This window comes from Colias philodice, chromosome 24 (genome assembly GCF_061535455.1).
Source record: "Colias philodice isolate Cphi_HAF_F1 chromosome 24, ilColPhil1 Martin Lab GWU primary, whole genome shotgun sequence".
NCBI lineage: Eukaryota > Metazoa > Arthropoda > Insecta > Lepidoptera > Pieridae > Colias > Colias philodice.
The window spans coordinates 2,056,743-2,078,100 of NC_143109.1; the positions used below are offsets into that span (position 1 = coordinate 2,056,743).

Consider the following 21,358-nt stretch of genomic DNA (forward strand, 5'->3'; position numbering starts at 1 on the left):
ATTAAAAAAGACGATGAGAAATTAAAAAGTTTTACGTTTACCCTTATATTTGCCGTAGAACCAATTAACCTAAAATGTATAATTTCGAAAAATTTCAAGAGATTAGCTATTACAAACAAACAGAACTTATCTTTATTTCATAATCATCGATCTACAATAGGACAAACAGACAAAGCAATAATTTCATATTATTGAAGACTCTAATGCCTTCTACGACGTAGTTATGTCATATATTTATATATACGTAAGAAAAACGATTTTTATATCCGTGACCTCGCTAACATATAACATGTTAGTCCTAAACTCGGACGTCCCTGTCTGGATACGTGTGTGTGAGCGGGACGGATGATTCACGTGTGTAGGTGTGCTGCGATCGAAAGGTATGGAGTAGCTTGTTATATTCTATAATATTTTTGGAAAAATATGTTTAAAGTGGCATTGGATGTAAAATTAATAATCGTAATCGTAAAAGTGATTTATGGTATCAAATTAAGGATTTAAAAACAAGGGATAAGTCTTAAATATTATGTTTTTTATTAATAAACCCTAGATAAGTCGATAAAACAGTTTTCGGGAACTCCCATACATGCAAATATTTTTCAAACATTGAGAATTTATAGTGGATAAAAAAGTCACATTAATACATACCCACATGGATCATAAACTTTATTTTTGCCAAGACACTTAGAACATATCATTAAAAACACATACTTTTAATTTACCTAATCTTGTTTTCCATATTTAAATTATACTATATCAAAGTTTGTATTGATATTCAATAACATATTCTACTAATCATCCATCTATGAACTATTAAAACAATACATAAATTGTGTTACGAATGGTTTTAATAACCCCTTATTTAAGTATAATAATTTATTTTAATCATCAATTATATATTCCTGAATAAGTTTACGTAATGCATTGTCTTTTATGTAAAGTACTAGTTCATTTAAAATAATTTATTTAAATGGTGGTTTTAGGAAAATATACAACGATAATAAAGTCGAATAGTGTATATAAATCTTTAACCTGAAAATATATCACTCTGATCTAACTTCAATGGATAAAAACTAGAGCACATTGGTTGATTATTTAATAAATTACTGTAATTGTAAATTGTAATTGAAAAATTATTTATGTTTATCAACCTTAAATATTTTTTTGCTCAACAATAACAATTTAATACAATTTTATTATGCAATGAGACCAATCTTTAACCATATTTTAACTCCGTAATAAAAAACAATTCCTATAAAAAAAAAAAAATAGCATAACAACACCGTCTCCAATCCACTGCTGTGCCCAAGAAAAACCCACGACACTAGAATTTTTCTTACACGCGCATGTGTGCGTGACCACGTATGTGTGTGTGCTGTGCATGTGTGTCGGATAGTAAAATATTATTCTGTGGAGTCTAGAAATAACATTGTATGGATAATCAATAATGGAGAATTTTTATGCTCAAACCTGAACTTTGAGGCAGGTTCGGGTTAGTATGGAGGAAAATATTTATTATTATGAATTATTCTGGGTAAATGTAATGTTTCTGTTTAATAGTGAATGGGTTAGTGAGCTTACGTTTTGGTAGTAGATTCGAATCTTTGTATACTTAAGACAACGAATAAATTGTCTGATGCTGACAAAAGTATCAAATTAGGCATTTATTGTAAGTTCATTTATTATAAAACTTGCATGCACATATTACAAAAAATAGCAATCATATTTTAGTTTGAAAACTTAACAGTGTATGACGTGTTTTAAAAATATATAATTATGTAAAATTTTGTGAGGATGTTAGTCTGGGTTAGTATATGTACGCTACTTTGACCACGCAATCGAATCCACGGGCTAATATAAATCTTATAAAACCATATAACTCATAAATTATTATAACTAAATAATAGCACATGTCACACCCACAGCACCAAAACAGCATCGCTTTTGGCGCATCCGTCACCGTCATACGCAGGGTGACACCCTTGAAGACAATCATTAACAATTGAGGGGTTTGAACCGTTTGATAAATGGCATGAAATTGCTTAAAATAAGAAAATTAGAAATAAATACAATATAAATATCTACCTCTTTTTATATTTTTTACATAAATAAAATTCTAGTGTCTAATTACCATTCTCCTCCGAAACAGCTGGACCGATTCTCATGAAATTTTGTGTGCCTATTAGGTTCGGCCTATAAGAATCGGCTAATATCTATTTTTCATACCCCTAATTGATAAGAAGGCATAACAACGTATGCTATCACAGCTACTATTAATAGTATATTTCATTTATATTATAAGATAAACCTATCTATAATCCAGATTACATAATTTAGCTTTTTACCAAAACTTAATCCCGATCAGATCAGCCGTTTTAGCGTGAAAGAGGAACACACTTCATAATTGTAGGAAGTAGAATTACAGTAAGATTACCAGTAGATTAGTTCTAGGCTTAGAACTATTTTGTATATTTAAAGAACAATAATAAATACATTGTTCAAAGAGCATTTTCATTCACATTGTAGTTAAAAGTAAGATTTGCAGAATAAACTAGGAAATATTGATAAATGGTTGCAAAGACCCACGAGTGTCTGGAAGCAGAGATCCGTCACTGTCACGGGCATGGTATCAGTGTGATTTTAGTGACATTTTTAACGATAGCTTACGAAATAGGGGCTTTTTAGGGGTCCGATGTGATGGTTTCATATGTGAATAAGAGAATGCTATTAAATGGAGATGTGATTGTTTGGAACTCGAAATCTTCATTAGCAATTTTGTATTTTTTATTTTATTTTAAACGGACTGTATTTTATTTTTAAAACTATATTTTATTCTTATAAGCCTTAACTTCACATAAAGATAATTGAAAAAATATTTTGTTACAAAAGAACGCATACAAATATTGAATTGTAACAATTAATTATTCTAAAAAATTATAGGTTCTAGTATCTAGGCTTCGCTAAGTTTTAACCAATACATTCATCATTTATTTTATTAAGATATCGTAACTTGAGAATTCCGTATCTTAGAACAATCATATTATATAATTCAATAATAGGTACCTACCGAAAAAATCTCAACAAACTCTTAACAAATTCGTCGTTTTATAGTTTTTAGATGATTGCGATAAAATAGATTATTAAAATGAATAAGCAGTAAAACATATTTGCTTCTTGTGCTAAATCCATGAGTGTTTTAAAACAATCGATTTTTATAAATTAAAATTCGAACGTGTGGGGTTTGGGGAATCCAGGGGCATTACTACTTGGATTATTGTGTCGACCGGGATAAGATTTGGGCATTGGTGTAAATGATTGATGTAAACTTTAAATTCTAAGGATTTCACAGCTGGCTGATATGTTCTGGTTTGCTTTAACGTTCTGGTTACCTATTTGTGGGTTAAATGAAAAATAATGAAAATGTACGTCAAAAGTTTTTAGATTATTAGAGATATTATCAGTAGTTAAGACAAATACAAATACTTATTAGTTATATTTTGGAATTTTGGATAGATATATAAATAGGCGTAGTTTTGAAGTGGTTTATTTATATTCAGTTATTTATTTGTCACCTCAATTATTTATATTTGAATAGCAACTATAGGTTTATTTATTTAAATACACTTTTTATCAGCTCCTCACTAAGTAACTCTACTTAAAAATTAAGATCTTCTTTATGAAGCTTTTGTAACAGTTAAAAACATGTGTACACAAATAAACAAACCGAAAAGAAAATAAGACGTTATCATATCAATTAGCCATTGGCTTGGATGCTGGATGAAATTAGCGAGATGAGTTGCTCCCTCGCAAGATGGATGGTTGTAAGGGGCCGGCTCTCTGCGCCGAATTTCATTTTCTACAATATTTTAGTTCGTGTAAGTATGCCGTATGGTTAAGAATTATTTTAAACAGATGAGTTAAACGTTATTATATTCAATTGTTTTTGTGTCTAGAGATGGTTAGGATAGACAGAGAGTGATAAAGGCTACTTATTACGTGGTGTAGCATCTCATTGTTATGGGAATTGCCTTTGACTGACCATACCGCATGCAAAAAGCGAGTATATTTTTATAGAACATAGTTGGGTTTACTTATATGTACAGTACTACTAACTCAAGTAAAGCGTCTTCACTGCAAAAGTGACATACATAATATTATAATGCAAGTTTTTACAAAATTCATCAGAACTGGTTAATCGTGTTAGCGCTAACCAACTAAATAAGTAATAGTTTTAACGAGGATAACTAATGCTAGAATTATTATAATCGAAATTAAGATCTTAATAGATTCGTCTCAAAGAGCCGTTGCGGTGCAAATATTAGCTATTTCTAAGCAATTGGTCAATGCATTGTATCTCACGCGTCACTTAATTACCTCTATACTGTAGTTTTTTCTGTTTCGTCCGTCCTTTTATTTGGAATATATTCTTGTTAGTAGAAATAAATATAATTCACGTGTATGTTTGTAATATATGAGTAGGTTTTGACTAGTTCATTAAATCAGGTATTTTTTTATTATTTTGTCAGTTTATTTTATTTATCTTTATAACCATATTATTATTTAAATAGGGTAAATACTAATTATTGTATTTTATGCAATGTGGATTATATGTTATATTCCTAACTTTATAACGAGAATTTTTAATTTATTAAAAAAATGTTTGTCAATATTTTTTAATTTTTTTAACTTAAAGCTCTACACGCGATTTTTTGCGTTATAAAAAAGTCCCTACATTACAGTTTTTGACTGTTCGAGAGGATGACAAGGGATAAAGAAGTAAATCTTCTTAATACATATTGTACATACCAAAAAACACCGTGATGACAAACAGACAAAAAAAATCGCATAAAAAACATAAAAGATGTAGCGGTAAGGTAGCTCTATAGAAATAATGTCTTTGGAAGTGGCGCCTTGCTATATAGATGGATTTAAAAGTGTTGATACTTGTATTATCATTTTGTGTAATATTTATGTGTATAAAATATCAATTATTTTTGAAGGTATCTTAACTTCAATACCTTTGTTAAAATGATTACCTTTCGACATTTCAATTATTATACACTAAACATTCACCCAGGCGTTACTTGGATTTAACCGAAAAGAGTATAAATAATTATATGCTTATCCATTTACATAAATCGTTAAAACAATTTCGCGGTTGAGTAACAAACGTCCAAACAATGCTGTAAGGAATTCGATTGTTTCTGTCAGGAATTAGGATATGTAAGATAAAGATATACATGTATTACTAATTGAAAAGGAAGTTGGTAATAAAACATTTTTCACTTTTGTTTGTAACACTTGTAGATATTTAAATATTTAAATTCAGTTTTAACACGCAAAAGGCGCGTCCATCCGACGTTGAAAAATTCCACTAGGATACATACATCACATGAAATGGTGAATTTCACAAACGGTAAACGGTAAATAATATTTATATGCACAATTGCGAGATAATTGTCGAATTAAAATTGAGAAAATTCTAATGGATTTTTTTGCAACCGGTAATTGGATATGGTTTGGATCAAATTATAAATGAATATTGTAAAATGTAAAGTTAATATCAATAATATGTATTATTTTTAATTATCATTACACATACATCTTTTCACAATTATATTTCGATTTTCAAAGTAATAAGCATTGCTTTAAAGCTCTTATTAAGTAACTAAAAATTTGCCTACAAGTTTAAATTAGGACATAACAGTTTATCACCTCCAAAAATAAGCTAAGCGTGATAAGTATCAAGATTATTTGTAATTTAGTACTATATAACCCTTCACAACCCAACTATAAGACGTTAAATGAAGTTATGTCCCCAATAATAAACCGTTAGACTGCATCATTGTCATATACATCATAATATTGTATTCTTCTATTATTTATTGGTTGATACTTTTTAATTTTTTGCAACGCGAAGACATAATTTAGAGGCAAAGTTATAAAAACCAACCCTTGCTATGTCCGTTCGTCCGTGAATTTTATACGTTTCAAATGGACGAGTAATGTTTTTAATTTATACGAGTAGTTAAAGAGTATTGATGTGAAATTGTTTTTCTTTCAGAACAATAATACTGCATCGATTTAGAAGAAATTTGCCATTGGGGTTGATAGTGGCCTTGAATAACATATTGGTCACTTTTTCCATACCAAAAAAGCAAGAAAATGCTAGCTTATTTTAGCTTCTAGCTTATTTTATCATATTATTAATATTGTAGCAGTATCCATGCCACTTGCAATTTTATAAAAGTATTGTTTATTCCTTCATATTGCAGCGTAATATGGAATCAAAAATACAATATTCATATTAACAATATTGAACGCATTCAAAAAAGATTTTTGTGGCATCTTGCGTATAGTTGCAACGTAGCCAAAAAAATTCGTAGTTACTCAGAACGTCTTGATTATTTTAAAATACGAACACTTTATCAGAGGAGGAAGGTTTTGGATCAGGTCTTTTTACATAAATTGGTGAATGGTTCAATCGATTGTGTGTCATTGGTATCTCAGCTTAATTTTAAAGTTCCAGTCAGATTGCCTAGACATTCTAATAATATGCCGTTCCATACAAAATTCCACAAAAGTAATCTAGGCCATTATTCAGGCATTTCTCGCCTTACCAAAGAATATAATAATATAGTTTCTGGCAATAACAAGACAATTGACATTTTCTCAAACACTGTACATAAATTTAAAAAGGAATTGCTCTCGATTGAACCTTTACCAAAACCCAGTTGATCAAATGTAGTTTTATTTTAACATTAATTGATTATTTTGCCGTCAAAATTGGATTTATGTATTATGTATATGTATACTTTTTACCCAATCTGCAGCTAGCTGCAGACTGTGTGTCTTTGATTTAATGTTATATTAATTGTTAGTGGTGGTTGCCTATAATTGTGACAGCACTATGTCTACGATTGTTATTACTTTAATGCTTTTATCTATGTATCAGTGTATGTCATGTTGGTGATCCTTAATGAAATAAATAAATAAATAAATATTGGTAAAACAATGCCAATTTTTACGACCTTCGCTAGTCTGACTGCAGCCAGACGTTACAAGTAAATTTTTACTCTTAACGTCGATTCTTTTGAATACCAATAATAAGTTTTCTTCTATACGAATCCTCAACTCCAAAGGTATAATAAAATAGTTTTTCGTTTTATTGTACTAGAAGTTTCTACGCATCCACTGGGTGATATAAGCTGAAGTAACTTTATGAGAAGTTGCTACGGGCAGTGGGTTCGATTTTATTGAATTGAGGTGAACAGTAAATTCGTATCGTAATAATATGTAGGTACATTGTACACCTATATGTTAAGAATAAAACTGAGATATTGAGCGTTCTTATAAATAATTATGGATGATAAGAGTCAAATCTTATGTACTTAAGATTAAAATAGAGTCGATTTTGGTTTATTTCATTATCTTATTTCATCTTTAATCCGTATAGCATTTGTTTACAATAAATATCTAGAATATTAAGGAGAAGTTTATTGCATTTTATCCAATTATCACATCAACTACATAGGTCACGAATTTTAAACCAATTAAAACCGCGAAAAATGTCGAGTTCAAACCAATAACCGAAAAATAGAACAAAACGCATTATCGTTTACAATAAACAAGGAAATTAGAACTAGGGTGTCCGCGATTAATCCGCCAAATTAGACTTGTCCCGGGCAAAATCGATTAGGGGCCGAAACTTAGGGCAATTCGCAACGAGTCCGCATCACAGCCAAGATAAACATGCCTGGCTTTTTTTTCCTCACAGCAAAGACATTAACCAAGGATTGTGGGTGACCACACGTTTGGTTTTCTTGGGACTAAGTTAAATGGTTATATTTTTTCTGTTCTGTATCATATATTGCTCTTTTCGTGTTTTTTTATAATAAATAATATGATAAAGTTATACTCAAAGGAACAGTATTTTTTTCTTTTTAACTTAAATTGCATGTTGATAGCAAAAAGATATATGAGTGGTTAAAATTCTTATATAAATACATATGTAAAATATATGAAAAAAATATCTGATTAATGAGAAAAGCTTTCCTGAAAATATAATTACGTAAGGTAATGTAATTCATGTACCTTAATAACAATGAAATAGCATTAGTTATTTATCATACAATAGAATAACAATCATTAGAGTATAAATAATATCGAAAATTACACGTTTGAAACATTTTATTATTTACTATAATTGTTTATGGTAAAGTAAATTATACTTTAATTATAGTTGTACTTGAAGTATGTAATTTCCTTAATTTGTACTTAAATTACTTATTTCAACTCACGGTACAAACGTGTTTATGAATTAAGAAATTATGTGACATACTTAAATGATACAATAACATCAGGTGCTATTTTTGAAATATAATAAATGTTGGTTATTTATAGTTATATTTATTAAGAAACTATAAATTTAAAATTTGTTTGATATAAGAATGAAGAGACTAATATCAATTTATTGAATGTAGATTGTAGGTATTAAGTACTGTTGAATGTTAAAACTTAAAACCTTATCAATATTTAAGGGACATGATTTTATTATTTTTCAACCATATTTTCAACGACGTTTCAATAATTTTTTTGACATAATTAGGTATTGTACCTATGTATAACAATTCAATCTAGTTTTTCTCATATGAATAATCAATCTAGTTTCTCATATGAATTAGTCCCAAAACATCCAAAATCATGTACACCCAATTCCCGATGTCATTAGACCGCACGAAGAGGGCGTCATTACTGCGATGAGTAGAGCGTCCATTAATCTTCCCGGACCGGTCTCCGGGCTGTCAAAATTGTGGACACCGTAGATATGTGATCGGCCATTGTTGTGTTCGTTTGTTTTCGACAAACGGGTAATATAGTGATTAGATTAATGTTGCTGTTTGTGTCAATGGGTTTAAGGTTGCGATGGAGTATAGGTATGGCTGCACAGATATAGGTATATCTGGGTAAATCTTTACTCAAAGGTACTGTTTTTCATCACACAATTACACACAATGTGTAAATATCGTTTGTTATTTAAGTCATCTTTTAACAGTTTTAAATCGTGTTTTATATCGTGTCAACAGCCGCTCTATTCCCATTTCTTAGTTTATAATACCTAGTTAAATCAAATATAGAAAAAGATGAATTTGATGTTAAAATAGAAAAAAAAATATTAAAACTAATGAATGCTATTTTTCAAACTTTTGCACTCCACATTCATTAATCATTTTCGTCTTGTTTTATAGTATTTTACAAAGGGTTAACTATATGTGTTAAAATGGTTAAATTACATACCTAGGTACCTATAGATAATAATTTTTATATTATCACAAAATAAGAGCACTGGAGATTTTCGGACTTGCTATAAGTTCCTCAGGGAAATGCGCTTTTAGTACATCAATTTAAAATAAGATAAATATGGATATCTTGAAAAATTTCCTAGTCAAATGCATTTCTTAAATTGTATTCAATACTATTTTGATTGTATGATAGTATTGTATTCAATACTATTTACATTGATATTCAAAAATATTTAATTTTACAACAAGCTAAAATAACCAAAAAAATCCGTTTTAAGTAAACACATGTTTCTGAAAGTCCATGCATATGAATAAACTTGATAAAAACTTGTTATTTAAACATCAAAACTTAATTTATTACCTTCCTACTATACACACGTTATATATGTACACATCCTCAGCGTTACAGTTGCATATAAATGTATTGCTAATTCAAAATTATTAAAACGTGCAAAACGCTTCAGGCAAAAAGCATAACCAGTGATCCCACACTATTCAATCCATTATTTCTTACCCCACAAACCGTTTAAATACATAATAATTAAATACGCAAAGGAAATATCCCCGAGCGTGTTCTGAATAAAAGTTCCAGCATTCATAATTAATATTCAATAATAGATAGCTGCCAAATCAAGCGTTAATCCAACAACCTTTGAAACACACTATACATCGAAGAATTACAACTCATTTTATAAGTTGTCTTCTAACAAAATCGTCAATGTATACAACGCACTTCGATGAACCCGCCAAAAAGGGATAGGGTAAAAGAAACAAAGGTGGCCTCTTTCACGATTATAAACGATTAAGCAATATGTCTTATTCAAATATGTTCACGTGAAAAATCGATTTTGACAGACGGTAATTAAGACGATACCGATTTGTTGGACGGTTGCATCGCATTATGCGATTTTTAATCGATTCAAGACGGTTGACTGATTGGCAATGAATTCTGTGAGAATTGTAATTCCTACAGTGATTAGACATGATTCGAACGATCATTTATTAGAATAATCGAATTAATATCCGTATGAGGGCTTAATGTAGTTTCATTTCTCATGTGAGAAGATAATTATGCATTGTGCATGTTAAAATGTGATTAATGTAACGAAACAAATGGTTATGTCTATTTGATATTAAATTTTTTTGTCAAAATTGATTGTGTAACCTATAAAATTTCACGATAACTTTATTAAATTTTCATTTTTGTCTGGCTCACTGCCTGGTTTATTGAAAATTGTGTGAACATTTTCCTAATTTTGTTATAATACTTCGAAAATATTTTAACAATTATAATAAGGTGACCAAAACAGGGTGAGTCCGATTTCAGAGCTATGTCTTATTACACTTGAATCTGTTTTACTGATCGATTTTCTTAGCCACTTTCCTTGACTAAATTTTTCACATGGGATTGAATCTTCTAAGACTGCACCATATTATATTTATAGGAAACACAGTCCCCAAATGCTCTACATAAGAAAGACATTCTACCTTAGTTCTACAAAATATTGTAATGCTAACAGGCCTTTTTTAAGGGGGGAAAATTTTCCAAAGATACCCACGGCCCCCGGGTAAGAAGCCGTGGGTTATGTAGGATTCTTACCGACTAAAACCCCACTGTGTTCCGTCGAGTCGTAATGCTAACAGGCCTGTGCCTGTGTTAGCTTCTTTTTGACAAAGAATTGAGTTCAGCAACTTGTCACGTATAAAAATTTATAAAAAAATACCAACCGCACGTTGCATTCGCGAACATAATATTATCATGAACTCACAAAAGCTTATAAAACAGACAGTCACTGCACTAAATTGAAACATTTGACAAAGATCAATTCGAGGCATGTACCCTATTCCCTGGATGGTATTTTTTATGCTCATCATAACGTAGTTAGCAAGAACAATATGTGCAAGCAATTTTTTACTCGTAAGTCAGTTTGATTGTTTGATATATCAATGTGGTATTGTGTTGGTTTGTGTGAAACACTTGCCTTTTGTTGATCGGTTCGCGGGCTTGTTCGTTTTATTTATTGCATTTTAGTTGGGGTACAGTTAACATAAGAATTGGGGTAAGTTCGATATTGCTGTGAAATTTCGTTTTTTGCAAGTTGTTGTGTTTGACTGTTCAGTATTTGAGTGTGATTAAGACGTTATATTATGTTATCTATATATATAAAACTCAAAGGTGACTGATATAGTGATCTATCAACGCACAGCCCAAACCACTGGACATATCGGGCTGAAATTTGGCATGCAGGTAGATGTTAGGACGTAGGCATCCGCTAAGAAAGGATTTCCCGAAATTCTTGCGGGAACGGGGAAAAACGGGGATGCACGTACAAAGTCGTGGGCGGAAGCTAGTTAGTTATATATGTAGTAGCTTATGTCGACGTTATTATGGATTACATTTAGAAGAAATTAATTATGTTTATAATTATAGCCCATTGTTATAATACTAGCTGTCCGCCCCAAGTATTATTTTAAACAAATATTAAAATATGTACAGTTTTGACTTTCCTACGATTTTACAATATGCACCTTTAAATCAGCTTGATAGAAATAAGTAAGAAATTGCAGTTATTGGACAATCTATTTGCGAAATTAACCGGAACACTTATAAAGACAAAAAATTCATAAATCACGTTTCCTATTGGTAATTTCATATGCAAAAAGATATATTGACATGAAAATATAACACCGGGTATAAAAAGCGAATTATTAATTATATTATTAATGATGCTTTTGAAACAATAGGTTAATGAATAAATCGCGTTTTATGTGTATTGTAATATCTAATTTCTAATTATATAGGAAATATAAATAACATGTTTTTTTATGTGTAAGTACTTCATATGGTTTTTACTAGGATGTGCTGGTAACATTGCGAGTGGAATAGCATTTTATAATTATTCTAATTAAGTTTTATGAAGCGTTCAAAATGTTTTATTTGTTTCGTAGGAGTTAAGTAAACAATGTAACACATACGAGAGTATTATACAGGTAACCATAGCTTCGCCCTCGTGGTCAAAGAAAGTTAACAGTATCGGAATTTATAGAATTTGGAGTGGTTTATTTATGTTTTATCGCGATAAAAAACTTATGTCACTCTCTATCCTTCTAACTATATCCAGACTGAAGACTGTAGGCAAAACTATGCTCTATCCGTTGTGACGTCAAAAAAAGATAAACAAACACACGTTTGCAATATAATTGTAACAATAGGTAAAGATCTACCTACCTTACCTACCATATCCACTAATATTATAAACAAAAATAAAGTTTGTACGAATCTATGGATGTTTGTAACTCTTTCACGTGAAGTCAGCTGTTCGCATCCCTATAAAAATTGGCATACATAAAGAATATAGTCTAACCTAGCACGTAGGATACTTTCTATGCTAGTACCACGCGATTAACGCCACGGGATCGAGATAGTATAAAATACTCTCTTCCTACACAGCGTGAAGTCTTTTACTTTCACAGTATCGCGTGAACTAGCCATATACTGCGTGTTTCAATATTATTCCTTATTAATGACAATTGAATATTAAAAATATCTCTGACATTAATATTGAAAATACACTTTTACTAAACGACCGTGCATTATTCATTTGGTTAAAATTTGTTAGTTGACGTAATCAATTCGTTTTAATAAAACAAAAGCTTGCCTTATTTGATATAAACGAGTAGTAAATCATTATTTTTTAATGAATTGTCAGTAAGCACGATCTAACGTATTTATTTGTTTCTTGAGATACTTTATATGAGAAAATGTTCTTATTCGGCTTCAATTGTTTCAGGACATACATTATTTTCAATTAATAATATAATTAACTAGCTGCTCCGTGCGGTTTCACCCCCGTGGCTCCACTCCTGTTGGTCGTAGCGTGATGATATATAGCCTATAGACTTCCTCCGTATATGAGCTATCTAACACCGAAATAATTTTTCAAATCGGAGCAGTAGTTTCCGAGATTAGCGCGTTCAAACAAACTATTTAGCTTTATAATATTAGTATAGATTACTCAAAGATTGGTACGCAGAATAGCTCGTAGCATTGGTAAATTATTAGGAATATACCAAAACGATATAATAATAGATATTTTGTTAAAAGAGATACAAAAATGATAATAATATTTATCCCGTTACATGTCCCTTTATAAAAATAACAAAATAAAAAATCGGTTATATTTGCTTTGAATATTATCAATCCCTATCCGTACACAGATTCAAAATATTCCTACATTTCTCAAAATTTGAATAAAGAATCACAAATTAATGACGTCATTAGCAGACCCCAAATTCCCATCCAATTATGCAAATCGTATGCACTCGAAATATCGAAAATTAATCAAAGTCCTAATATGAGATAGTTTCGTCTTATCCCACTTACGATTTATACAAAGCACATTTCAAAACTAGACTCTAATTCAATGTATAAAGGTCGAAATTCGTTTGTGTTTATATGTGAAGGGTTGTCAAAAATTAGCATGCACATAGCGAAACTTAAATCTGTGGCAACCCTAGAGCATCTTCAAAAGGGTTGTATTATGTACTAATGATGCGTTTAGAATCGATAAACGAGGCATCCATTTAGTATTTGCAATTTTATTCAAATATGTGTGGAACTGTAGCGGCACAAATATGGATTAATTATTTTCTTCACGTAGTTAGATTTGGTTCACATACGAAAATATATTAAAATTGTAAAGAAGAGACCTTAGTAATACTAGCGTAAGCTACTTTTAAGTATTCTGTGGTAATACCGTATTTATTTATGCCTGTGGTTTGGGAAAAAGGACTTACTTATATAATAATAATTTTTGAATTAACGATATCCTACCTACTTATTGCGCAATTCAATAATTATTATATCTATAAACGTACACAAAATAATCAGACTTTTTTGAGTTTGCTGCAATTCGCGATTTAAATTTAAAACAAAAACTTTATTATATTATTAACTAGCGACCCGCCCCGGCTTCGCACGGGTGCAATGGTGATACTAAATACACTACAGAAAAACTGTGAACGTTGTACATATATAAAAATTAAAAACATAGCGGCCAGCTCCGGCTTCCCACGGGTATAAAATAGATAGCCAGGCGGCCGGCCGGCCGGTACCGCCGCAAACGCTACGTGAACGTCCCGCAATTTTTAAATCTGTAATATCTTCGAAAATATTCACTTAAATCATACGGTGTAAAGGGCCATATAGATCTATATTAAATGAACAATGTATTCAAGGTATTTAATTGGTTAAGGATTAATGCTGTATTGGTGAAAATCACATCGAAAATTAGCCATTATTTGTCGTAAAAAGTAAATGACAAAAAAAAGTTATTGTGGGTTATCCATAAGAGATAGACATATACCATCGCGGACTTTTCTGTAGACCTTTTCAATGTGTATAATACTTAGTACATTATTTTGATAAAATTCGTAGGGTTCAGCCTGCGTTTGCAATGTGAGCGGAAAAAATGTAACTTTTTTACGACATCACATTAGAAACCTCAAAAATAACAGTACTTCTCCACTATTTAATGGATGTTATTATACATATAAACCTTCCTCTTGAATCACTCTATCTATTAAAAAAAACCGCATCAAAATCCGTTGCGTAGTTTCAAAGATTTAAGCGTACAAAGGGACATAGGGACATAGGGACATAGGGACAGGGAAAGCGACTTTGTTTTATACTATGTAGTGATTTATTATCTACATTATTTTTCATTCCTAGGTATTTACAATAAATTAGCACATTAAACTATTGTTCTATCTCCGAATTAATATAAGAAAAAATAAAATGTTAAAATAATACCAATCTTTATTTTTCTTATGATTAATTTTATTATACTTACATTTATTCATTGATTTAAGAGTCTGAAGAAACACGTGTCATAATGAATATTAATTTATAACATTTATATCTACTTGGTTATTTATGACGCTTTTTAAATATAAATCTCTAATTTAGACATAAGAATATGTTATTTAAATAATCTTTTAGCTGTTTAAAGAGGAACATGTTTCTTTTGAATAAATTACATCAATCTAGAAGTTTTATGCCTTTATATGTAGTTATAACTAATAACACATTTTTTTGGATGTTTGTTTATCTGTACCTCCTAAACTACTGGACCATTCTATCAGTGAAATGCATGCCCCAAAGGGAAATATTACCGAAAATTAATACAAATACTATTAACATTTTAAGTTATTAAGTGAAACCTGTGCATAATCGCCACATTAAACTTCGACTTGTTAAACAATATGTAAATGAATTATAATTGCTGCTATTAAGCACAGCCAAGTTACTTAAGTAAGTGTTAACCTCAGATTAAGTTACGTGCTTGGTACTTGGTTAAACTGGTTCACTGATTTTTATCTATATCTATCCATAACCATAATTATTAAAAAAAAATCATATGCATCTGTTTAATAACGAATTTTTCGTTATCTGTATCAAAAATGGTATCTTTTTGTGTTTTTTTTATCACTATAACTGCAAAATGTCTGAACAAATTTAAATGTATGGAATATCGTTATCAAAAAAAAAAATGGCTTTGTACGTAATTGTATGTTACTCTTGGTGAAGGTTTTTTTTATTATGTTACCTAAAGAAAAATTGAGGTAGGAATAACGCTATTTTTAAATGTGTGCCAATTTCAAACGATGGTGATTTACCTACGAAATAAATAGATTTTTCAATTTATCTGCTCATGCTTATAACATCACCACTGCTAAAACGGTGAAGAAAAACATCGTGAGGAAACCGACATTACAATTATTCAAAGTTCGACGACATGTCATATCTGCCAACTCACTCTTGGCCACCGTGGTGGATTATGGCCTGTACATGGCCTGTACTCTCATAGGAGGCCCAAGTCCTAGCAGTATATGGGCTGATGATGATGATGACTAAATAGATCTTAAACGTAATACTTACATCAACACCACCGTTGTTCCATGGTGGCAGGGCGTAGTGGGAGGGGTCGTGGCCCCCTCCCATGTGTTCAGCCATCACCGACATCCAGTGCACCAGGCCCTGGGCACCACCACCCTGGGTACCTGGTGGTAGACCTTGGGTTTTAGTCACGAAAAACGAAACAGGAAAGGAATTCGAAACATGACTTTTTCTGGTACTTTAACCGGTCATTTAAAGGCAGGAGAAAAAACAATTATTTCAAGAATTCTTAAAAAATCAAATTTTTCGTGAATTTTTACTAAGAAAAAGAGACGGAAAAAGTTAAATTAACAGTTCCTTTACTTAGTAACTTTAATTTAAAAAGAAGAAGAATTTATGTGTGATGCACATCTTAATAAAATGATCACCAAATCATGTTATAATTCTAATATTAATAATAGGTACAAAGAAATTAGTTTTGAATTAAAAATAACAATTGAATCAACTGCAACGGTTCAAACCAATATTGAGACATACGAGCTTTTTAAAAACTTGGACGAATAAATGCAAGTTTCAATAAGTAAAACCGCGGGCAAATATAGAGTATAGTGTATATCTACAGTAAAAACTAAGATAAAGTAATATACTCTATTATTTTTTCATAAACCTTGAAACAAACATACTTTAATACGAAAAAGACACGTACGTTTAAACTTGTATCGCTCGCGGCTGTCTGTCTGCTGCGAATTCTCAAAGCTTTCTTTTGTGATATTATTTTATCGATAATATTAGCTTTCTCTAGTAAGTTTATCTTTAACTAGCCGCTCCGCGCGGTTTCACCCCCGTGGCTCCTCTCCTGTTGGTCGCAGCGTGATGGTATATAGCCTAGCTAGCTAGCCTTCCTCGATAAATGAGCTAATCTAACACCGAAAGAATTTTTCAAATCGGACCAGTAGTTCCCGAGATTAGCGCGTTCAAACAAACAAACAAACAAACAAACTCTTCAGCTTTATAATATTAGTATAGATTAAAAGGTTCAGAAAGTAAGATTACTTATAATCGAAGAGCTTGGAGATATATGGTAGGGACTACTGAAAAGTTATATATATATATATTTGCAGTACGTTAAGTAGAGGAAAAAAAAATATTATTTTATATAATATCTATACTATAATATTATAAGTGCCCTGCTCTACATGTCTTAATGTAGAAGAATTCAAAATTTTGTTAAAATAATACGGTTTTTATTAAAGTGAAACTTCAAGGCACGTTGAGAGTAAAATTTCAAGGTAGCGTCATGGCAATACCGTCACGTCATGGAATAAGGCGACGATTTCGGTATCTTGGAATCTCCAAAGAAGTTTCACTTCTGACACGATCTTTTTAATATTTATAAATTTTATAAATAAACAGATAATACCCACCAGAGGGCACCGAGGTCTGCTGCGCGGCCTGCTCCTGCCCCCCTCCGCCCGTCACCCCCCCGCCGCTCCACACGAACGCTGACGATGCCCCCGCCTTCTGGAACAAGAGGAAGTCTTAAATCTGTTAAGCCTTTGCATAAAACAATTATAATATCCTTTTGATAGCTTCGAACTAAATACGAAAAAGCTAGTATAGTATAAGTACAAAAAATGGTGTCTGTAGTAGTTTGTAATACAGATCGTCAGTCGCTCAGTCGATAAGATATTAAAAATCGTGAATATCTAATCGACTGACTTACTTAAACATTGGCGTGTTTAAGAAATTGCGTGTGTTTATGGTTTTAAGTTTTAACAGAATTTATAATTTACGTACCTACTAAACGATAAAGCTTGATTGAATGAATGGAATTTAAGTTTCATGGAATTTATTGCAAAAATGTATATTTGACTATTTGTACAACATTTCGTTGATTGAAATACGATTTATAATCTGTCAAAAACAAATAGCTGTTGCGCATGATTCGGCAACGCCATCTAGAGGCAAAAGTAGTTAAATTAATATGAAAAAAAAAAATAACTGAATCGCGTTTCAATTTAAAACTACATCAGTTTTAACCTGCAGCTTTGCTTTAACAATATCAAGTACATATTATTATAATTAATTTCAGGACATAATCGATTCATCGCATAATCTTTTTTCAGTTAATTCTGTTCCATACATTTTACACAAGAATTATATGTAGATAACCTCCATGTATTAAATAATTGGCATATTTGTATTTTATTTATATCTAAAGGTTACATACAAACATACATTAAAGCTAATATGTGATATAATATATGATATAGGTATCATGTAGTTAGATATTAGTTACATGTTATGTAAAATTAAATTGTAATATTGACATGATTTTAAAAGAGCAACTATGGAGTTTCATGCCGGTTCTTCTCCATAGATACTGCTTTTCGAATCGGTGGTAATTGTTAAAAATATGTATTGACGATATGTAATGACGATTTAAGCACTTTCGAATGTGTTTCTACAAGAAGTCTTAATGGAATAAATAAATGTTTGAGTTTAATAAAAGCTCGTCATAGTATTATCATTCATGTTTCATTTGTTGGTTACTAATCTCTTGCTTCAATTAACCGACAGCCTTATTAGATATATTATTGAACAAAATCTTATAAGAATTTGTGTACACTTATCGGACCAAGATTTTCCTCAATACCACTTAATGTAGAGCTCTCTTACGTATCGATGCAACGTAGGTCATAGAGATCAAGTTATTCTGGTTGTATTTCATTACATTGCTTGAAACATTTGGTGAATTGATATTTGATACGTCAAATTATGAAAAAACTAGCGGTCCGCCCCGGCTTCGCCCGTGGTACCTACATGTTTAAACTATCCTATCTCTCAAGTTGGATCGAACTACACATGGTGTGCGAATTTTATTATAATCGGTTTAGTGTTTTAGGAGTCCATTGAGGATAAACATTGTGACACGAGATTTATATATATATATATATATATTATATTAAGATATCTAATAATCTTTATACTAGAATTTAATCTGTCCGTTTAAAGAGTCGGTTACAAACAACCATATCGTTAACACGACATACAAGTGAAGCTATTAACTAATTTTAATTTTATCAATTAAATAAAAGCATGTAAAAAGAGCTTTCGCTTTTGACATTTTGATCTTCAACATAACAAATGAATAACTTAATAATAGACATGAATCTCATTTCATAAATCTGAATCGAATAAAATTAAAAATATAAAAGCCGTTTCCATGTTTTACTCTTCTGCTGTCATAAGAACACTCAACTTATAATCTAATAGGAATCCAGACTGTTTCATTCAGCTTCAAACACGCAACTTAAAAATTACTTCGAAATATTTAGGTATCCATAGAGTAAGTGAGCAATTTAATCTATATCAGCTGATATAATGTTCAAAACACATGCGCAGGAAATATAATCTATAGCCTTAGCCTATACTGTAGCTTTTAAATTTATAGCATTTACTAGTGGGCCGCCCCGGCTTCGCCCTTGGTACGTGGTTTAAACTATCCTATCTCTCAAGTTGGATCGAACTGCACATGGTGTGCGAATTTTATTATAATCGGTTAAGTGGTTTAGGAGTCCATTGAGGACAAACATTGTGACACGAGATTTATATATATTAAGATTATGCAAGTGTTTTTTCTACTAAGAAAACACACTCATTTTTATAAAAAAAAAAACTTAATTAAGGTCTCTCAAAAGCAGGTAAGTAATCTTTATTAAGTGATATTTTTATGAAACAACTGGTCGAATTGAGATCTCTTAGACCTTCTTTATTCATAGAGATCTTTGTTTAATATTTAAAATTACCTCATCAGGAGAATCAGCAGTCCTATCACCATTATTCTCATCATCAGATACTTCATAATTAAAGCCATTTGAGAACAACATGTTCCTTGAATAAAGCGAATAACAATCACTGACATTCCGTCTTCTCTTCCCCAGAGTAGCCAGGAAACTCTTATATAATTGTGTTGGAAGAAGAAACGGCGATCTGGCATTCTGGAAACCATCCTTGAAACAAAGGTTCTGGCGAAACGGATTGAAATCAAACTCTGGCAGAAACTCCTTCTTTATAAAATCAGCGACTGGATTCAGAGACAGAGTGTTCTCTGTGTAATCTAAAGCTTTACTCTCATCTGGAGTGTTTTCAAGGTCACTGATTTCTGAATTCCCATCGCTATAATTAGCATCTGCTGTTTCTTTGTCATCTCCGTTAAATTCTTCAAATTCGCGCTTCATTGGATAGTTAGGTTTCTTTACATAAATATTTGATAAGGTCACAGACATTATTGGCACTAACACTTAATCTAATATATCTAGTCTATATTTAAAAACAAAAATAGATATTTCTTCGTTAAAGTTTTAGGTATTTTTAGGAACTATCGTTGGATTAGGAGGTGGCTGGACCGTAACTGGAAATAAAATAGAGTTTTATTGATTCACGTGTCTTTTAGTTTATCTTCACCCGCTTCGATGATATAAAAAAATCAAGTTACAATTTGTCTTCAACTCGGTGTTCAACAAGTTACATTATAGTTTTAATTGCATCGTTTTTCAATGTATCTAGTTTATTCGTGTTCAGGAAATAAACCTTGGAACTTTTTATATTTCTTACGAAATAGTTCAGACTATATAGTTTGGGTGGCATTGCCAAAAACTGATAAGTTACCTAGACGAACTACGAAAGTTTTTCAAATTGTGCAATTTTTTATGGCTTAAACATTCCTGACTTTGGTATAGGTAATTACATATACATAGTGTATTATATTTTTTTATCGCTTGTTTGCAGTACCTACATTTTTTACCCGACTACGGCAAAGCAAAAGGAGGGTTATGATTTTGACAGGCTATGTATGTATGTATGTATGTATGTATGTATGTATGTATGTATATATGTATGTATGTATGTATGTATGTTCATCTGTTCCCTCGTAACTTCTAAACTACTTATCAGAATTCGACAAATGACATATCATTAGAAGCGTCTTAATTGTCCGCTGGTTATAGGCTATATGGGGTTTCACAAAATCTAATGTGGCGCCCTCTAGTGGACAAAATATACAGAGTAAAAAAATAAAGTTAAGATAAATATGCCGTGTTTGGTATCATTTGAAAGCTTTTTACTTGCACATTTTGAATATATATATATTACTAGC

General features: G+C 31.1%; 1 protein-coding gene across 3 annotated transcripts in view; it reads right to left on the minus strand.

Annotated features, from left to right (window-relative positions):
• Positions 1-21,358, minus strand: part of rn (rotund) — a 152,082-nt gene that overhangs the window by 78,583 nt on the left and 52,141 nt on the right. For 2 of the 3 annotated variants that reach the window (XM_089710260.1, XM_089710257.1), the window contains exons 3-4: positions 17,625-17,721; positions 16,243-16,364 (exon numbers count right to left, since the gene is read on the minus strand). In XM_089710260.1, coding sequence (XP_089566386.1) covers positions 16,243-16,364; positions 17,625-17,721 — 219 coding nt within the window. The remainder of the gene's footprint in view (positions 1-16,242; positions 16,365-17,624; positions 17,722-21,358) is intronic. The other variant, XM_089710258.1, reaches the window with a different exon arrangement.